Below are 6,000 nucleotides of genomic sequence, written 5' to 3' on the forward strand. Positions count from 1 at the left end.
GCTTTGGTTTAGGATGAAAGCATCTGAGACACAACTATTGCCAACTGTTACAGCCAATTCATGTTAGGTTTCGTCTTGCAGTATCTGAATAGAGGCACGTACCAAAACACTGGAGTGATTGCAATATATCTTCCTTTATTAACCTCCAGAATCCTATCAAATATGGAATGTCTCTTGTAAGCACTTAAACATTTAAAACTAATGTTATTCAATTTGTTTGTTTAACTTTGGTTTAAAAAAAATCCATTGCCCATCGGTGTCCTATCATTTAGGTAACTTTTGTCATAAATGAAAAACCCGATCAGACTTGACCCTTTGAGACAACAAAAGGCTTAGATAGGGTATTTTGAACATAAGAACTTTTGTATTGTTTATAAACTCTGATCATCACTGTGTTCATTTTTAAGGAAATAGGAAAGTTTTTTAGTCTCCTCGGTATTTTGATTACTCTTTCTGTCTACCTATTGGTGAAAAATAATTTTCAGAAGTATTTAGAATCAATACAAAGAAAAAAAGGCTTGGCATAAAAATGATCTGTTCCTGTATGCACTGTTAGGCTAGTGCTACTAAGTAGGAAAAAAGATCCAGGCTTATCTTCCACTGCATTAATAACAATAGGTATGCTTTCAATAAGGGAGAGTGAAATAAGGTTCCTCGTCATTACTGGTTGCCAGGCTTTAAAAATGCACTAAGTTTGAAATGGAGAAGGGGAAGCCTGGTGCTCTGGGCCCCCACCGGGCAAGCGTCTGGTCATTCAGTAGTATTCACAGAGCAGGCAATTTGCTAATCATGGGGGATGAAGAGATAGCAAAGATCTGTAAGGCTTACAAACTCTGCTTTAAAAACTTCCATAGCACCTGTTCACCTCCACGACCCAGCCTGAACTCCTTAGCAAGGTGCAGAAGGCTCTCCGTAACCAGGCCCCCAACTACCGTCCAACTTTCCTTCTCATCAGTACTCTTGGTTCAGGACACTGTAGGAGACTCCATCCAATCTGAACGACAGGTCCACGAACATACCTTGTGTATTCTCGCTTCATTGCCTTCAGTTATGGGAGCCTCGTGGCCCAGAGTGTCCTCCCCAATGTCCTTTCATGTTTCCAGCATCAACTCAAATGTCACGTTACACACGTTACTCCAAAGGCTAAGCAATATTAGGTGTGATCATGGCATTTCTGTGTTCATTTCTGATACAGTTCTTCCATATAGCTCTGCCATCTTGTGCCCGTGCGACTTTCTTCTTTAGACTGTGAGCACTTGGAAGGCACAAAGGCAGGGACCATCCCATTCCCTTCAGTAGCCCTTGGCTAGCTAGTCATTCACTTGGCCGCGTCTTTACAATGACTGCAATGCTGTGGGCTGTGCCAGGTGGTGATACAAGTGTTCAACAGATGTTTGTGAAGGAATGAATGAATGAATGAATACCAGAATTTCTGACACAGGGAGAGAGCCAGGCCTACAAATAACCAAAGACAAGACCTCAGATATGTACTCTATGAGCGCTGCAAATGCAGGAGGAGATCAGAGGAGGGAGAAATTGGTTTTAGATGAGAGGAGCATGGAAGTGGTTGTATCTCGAGCTAGACGTCAAGGTTCTGAGCAGAAGAGATGTGTCAGGGGAGGGTGTGTAAGCTCAGAGATGGGACATCATGGCTCAGGGACAGTGCAGAGGAGGAAAGGTGGAAATCAGGCCCTCTGCAGACTTATGCTCCGAATGAATGTCCCTGGTCTGGGGCTATCCCCCAGTGGAGGAGGAGGTTGTTCTCTCAGAAAGGGAATGCACCGTGTGGATGGAGAGGAGACAACCAAAGTACAGCAAAGGCTGCTTCCGCGGGGGTTGGGGGTGGGTGCAGCTGCTATGATGTGCTCCTGAGCCATGTTGTGACAGCCCCAAGCCCACCCCCCAGGAGAGGAGCTGGGGAAGCTTCCTGCCCCCTCTGTGTGTTGTTGGCCAGGCAGCCCTTGCCTGTACAGGCCATATTCAGGGACAGATAGAGCCTCTGCTGTCAAGACGTTCCCACCTAAGAGCGATGAGAACAAAAGCATCTGTAATGGAAATAATGCACAGATAAATAAAACTGTTAAAACAGTACTATCCTGGTCTTTGAAAAGCAGGTCTTATTTTGGTAAGAAGGGACGGCAGGTGGGAGGGTCTTCTGGGAAGGCCTGGCAGAGGCAAAGAAGAGGAAAGGCATGGGCCAACCATCTCACCTCCCACAGGCCGCTGGCCCTGCCTCTCCCCGCCACGGTACTCACTGGGAGCAGCGAGGGGTCAGGGCCCGGCAAGCACCTATCCAGCAGCGTGCAGAAACACAGTTCACGTCATTCTCAATCCACCAGCACGTATAGCTACTTGGTCTGATGACAATAAGATCGCTTAAGTGTTTTTTTCCCTTTTTCTTTTCCTTTACAGAATCATACGATGACCCAACACAGCAGTTAGTGCAAGTTCCGACTCTCAAGGAGAATTACTTTTGTGGCACAAAAAGGGAACATGTTTTACTCTTTGCACGAAACTTTCATTGTTAATGTATAATATTCAGAAACATTGTATTGTACCATAAAACTTGTATTATCAAACTGTTGGATGTTCATGTGTTTGAACTTTTGAGCACCGGATAGACTCCTTGTATATAAAGTGTTGCACATGTATTATGTCGTCTGATACTAAAATGGTCTTATAAAGACAAGTGGACTTGGGCCCTGTTCAGGCAGGATTTAAAAAAAAAATGTGAGCAAAACGGCTTAAGAGAAAGTATTTTCGAGGAAGACAGATTAAAACAACTTACAAATGAGACTATGTTTGGACTTCCTTTTATTTACACTTAAGCCTAGAATTTCTCTTTTGGTATATCAACGGTTAAATCCAAGACTATTTTTTATTGCTGAAGATTCTTGCAAACCACGAAGAGATGTTCTCACAAAACAGAACCCCACAGCTGGATAAGGCCCGTATATATATTTGTAAGCCTTGCAATGTGACAGGTAGCATCACTATATATGCAATAGTTGTTATGTAGACTGTCAAAGATTTTTTTTTTCCTGGATACATTTGAAGCTTTGAGTGTTCAAGGTTTTCCTTAATGATTTCACACAGCCAAATTCTTGAATCAGTTGAACTAACCTGTATGTTACTGTTATTAATGTTTACTCTGCGGTCTGAACCTGGAGATTACTGGAATTGTTTTCCAAGAGGAAATAAATTCAGTTTACCATTAGGTATGAGTGTATTTGTGTGTTTTCTTTTTCCAGTTACTCTACCATTAAAAAAATCTAATCGCCTGCACCCTTGGAGGTGAAATCTGCTCTTGAACATATCACAGGACAACCTCGATCATATTTAACCTTTTCACACTGGGCCAGAGGCAGCCGCGAGGAGATTCATCATACTGCATCGGGAAAGAATCAGACCCAATATACTCCTCCTCCCTCAGATACTACCAGGTCACATTGTACTGGAGGATTCTGACATCACAGATGGATGTGATGGCTGTTTTCTGCATAATTTGCAGCCCAATTCATGTCATGCTGTGCAAATCTGAACTCGAAGTAGATGGCTGCAATTTGAAAGGCAGTTTGGCTTATGTGTACTTAAGAAGCAGCTTTGTTCATTCAGAAGACAAAGCACAGAGCAGGGAGCCAGGCGGCTGTTGGTTCGAGCTCTGGCACTGACTCCCGGTGTGGCCTTCTCCAAATCGCTCCGCCTTCTGGCCTTGGCTCCCCTGGCCAGGGGAAGTAACACAGCCTGCTCATCGGCCTTGACACAGGCATGGGGTGCCTCTGGAAGAGAGCTGGCCTCACGGCCTGCAACAAAATGGGGAATGAGCAGCAGCTCCAATGTCAGAGCCTTTTTGTTTGGGGAAAGGAGAGAATGGCCATGGGTGAGTTGAGTCCTGATACATGTTGAGTCAAAATTGGTAAGTATATACCTGATATTGATGGGCAACTTTCAACCACATCGTGCTTCAGATATTTCACTTACTACGACTCTTTTAACCTCTTTGAAACTCTGAGGACCTCAAGCAGACCTTTAAACCTTAAACAAGAGAGAATCCTCGACAGTACTTTTTTGATGGGGAGACTGACGCACGGCCCGATTTACCCTATTCTGTCAGCGAGGGCCCCCATGCATGAAACCCAGACTGCTCACCCCACCATTCTCAAACCGTAGCCTGCATCAGGATCATCTGGAGGGCTTGTTACATCACAGGGCGCCCACCTGATGCCCAGAATTGCTGATTTAGTAGGCCTGAGGTGGGGCTCCAAATCGTGCAATTCCAGGAGGTTCCCAGGTGATGCTTCTGCTCCAGGTGTGGGGGCCCCACTTTGAGAACCACTGCTCTACCCCATTTCCAAATTAATTGAGTGCATTGAACGTGAATAACCATGCAGAGTGCTGGAAAATTATACCATTTATTTTGTTACCAATAAAGAAAAAAAATTGGTCAAACTTTAAGATCATTCAGAAACAAATACCTCATGGTGTGAAAGTATGTGTGCTGGCCAGTGTTTCATGTGTGTATTTAGTTTCTTAATGCTAGGAAAACCTACATCTATACATTTCACAATGGATTGCCAGCATGCTATTTAATTAAAAAGCTTTTTCACCAGCTCCATAAATAATGAAGTATGCTGAGAATATGCAAGTACATTCATAATTAAAATACTCAGCTATATTTAAAAAAAATTAAGATCTCTGGTCTATTCAAGGAGTTTGCATTTAAAATGAAATAGCCACACTTAATAATGATTTTTTAAAGGCTTTAAAACTGCTGGTTATTAACGAGTGGGTTATATTTCACTAAAAGTAAGCTGCTCTTCATTCATGGAAAGCAGGTGATGGTATCCCAGGGATGGATCCCAAGTTGCCTTTCACAGCCTTGCTTCTAAGGGACTTCCCAGACTTTCTAGTAAACAGCAGAGGCGGTGTTCATTCTCCTAGAGGCTGTCACACGGCTGGCCACTGGGCTCCTCCAACATGCACAGTTCAGCCTCTTCCTCGACAAAGCTCGAGGCCAAAGGAGCTGACCCTTCCTTGCTCCACATGCTTGATCCTCTGGTGAGTACAAGGTCATCCAAATTTAGCAGGTCCTGGGGCACCCTGGGTGGCTCAGCTGGTTAAGCGTCCAACTTCAGCTCAGGTCATGATCTCACGGTTCGCGGGTTCAAGCCCCACCTGGGGCTGGGCTGTCAGCACAGAACCTGCTTTGGATCCTCTGTCTCCCTCCCTCTGCCCCTCCCCCACTAGTGTCTGTGCTCTCTCTCAAAAATAAATAAACTTTAAAAAGGTGTAGTAGGTCCTTCCTTACAACCAATGGTTCATTGGGTCATGACTACTAAGCAGTGTGTGGTGCTTGGTGCCTTATTTCCTACTTCATTCCGAAGAATATAAGTCAGCTTAAAGATTAACAAAATGTTATCAGGAAAATCAGAGTCAGGCAGAGAGGAGGAACTACACTAAGTAGTTACCTTTTTTGTGCTTCAGTTTTGGTTTTGAATGTGTTTTAGTATTGACGTTGACCTCCCTAGTAGTAAAGGGAGAAAAAAAATGAACAGAAAGGCAGGAATATATCAGCTTCTTTGAAAAAAAAAATTTTTAATGTTTATTTATTTTTGAGAGAGAGAGAAAGAACACGACAGGGAGGGGCAGAGAGGGAGGGAGACACAGAATCTGAAGCAGGCTCCAGGCCCTGAGCTGTCAGCACAGAGACTGACATGGGGCTTGAACTCACGGACTGTGAGATCATGACCTGAGCTGAAGTCAGATGCCTAACCGACTGAACCACCCAGGCACCCCTATACCAGCTTCTTAAGAGAGATTTTTGTCCCCTAGTACTTCATTCCCAAAGAAGTTTCTGGAAGACCTGATGTACCAGCAGGGGCCAGTATAAAAGCCACTCTTCCTGACTATAATTTTATGATCTAATGCCATGGTTCTCATCTGGAAGAATGCTACTGGGTCTATGGGTAGAGGCTAGAGACACTACTAAACATGCCACAA

The 6,000-nt window shown here is 44.1% G+C and overlaps 1 protein-coding gene across 1 annotated transcript in view; it reads left to right on the top strand.

The window, feature by feature from the left end:
- The window catches only part of ZNF521 (zinc finger protein 521), a 279,598-nt gene extending 276,427 nt beyond the window's left edge, over positions 1–3,171 (top strand). The window contains exon 8 of the mRNA XM_047087088.1: positions 2,413–3,171. Coding sequence (XP_046943044.1) covers positions 2,413–2,442 — 30 coding nt within the window. The 3' untranslated portion in view covers positions 2,443–3,171. The remainder of the gene's footprint in view (positions 1–2,412) is intronic.
- The last annotated feature ends 2,829 nt before the right edge of the window (positions 3,172–6,000 follow it).

The sequence above is a fragment of the Lynx rufus genome, unplaced genomic scaffold (assembly GCF_022079265.1).
Source record: "Lynx rufus isolate CCGP_SWC_20201006 ecotype Redwood Valley unplaced genomic scaffold, mLynRuf1.p SCAF_22, whole genome shotgun sequence".
Taxonomy (NCBI): Eukaryota; Metazoa; Chordata; class Mammalia; order Carnivora; family Felidae; genus Lynx; species Lynx rufus.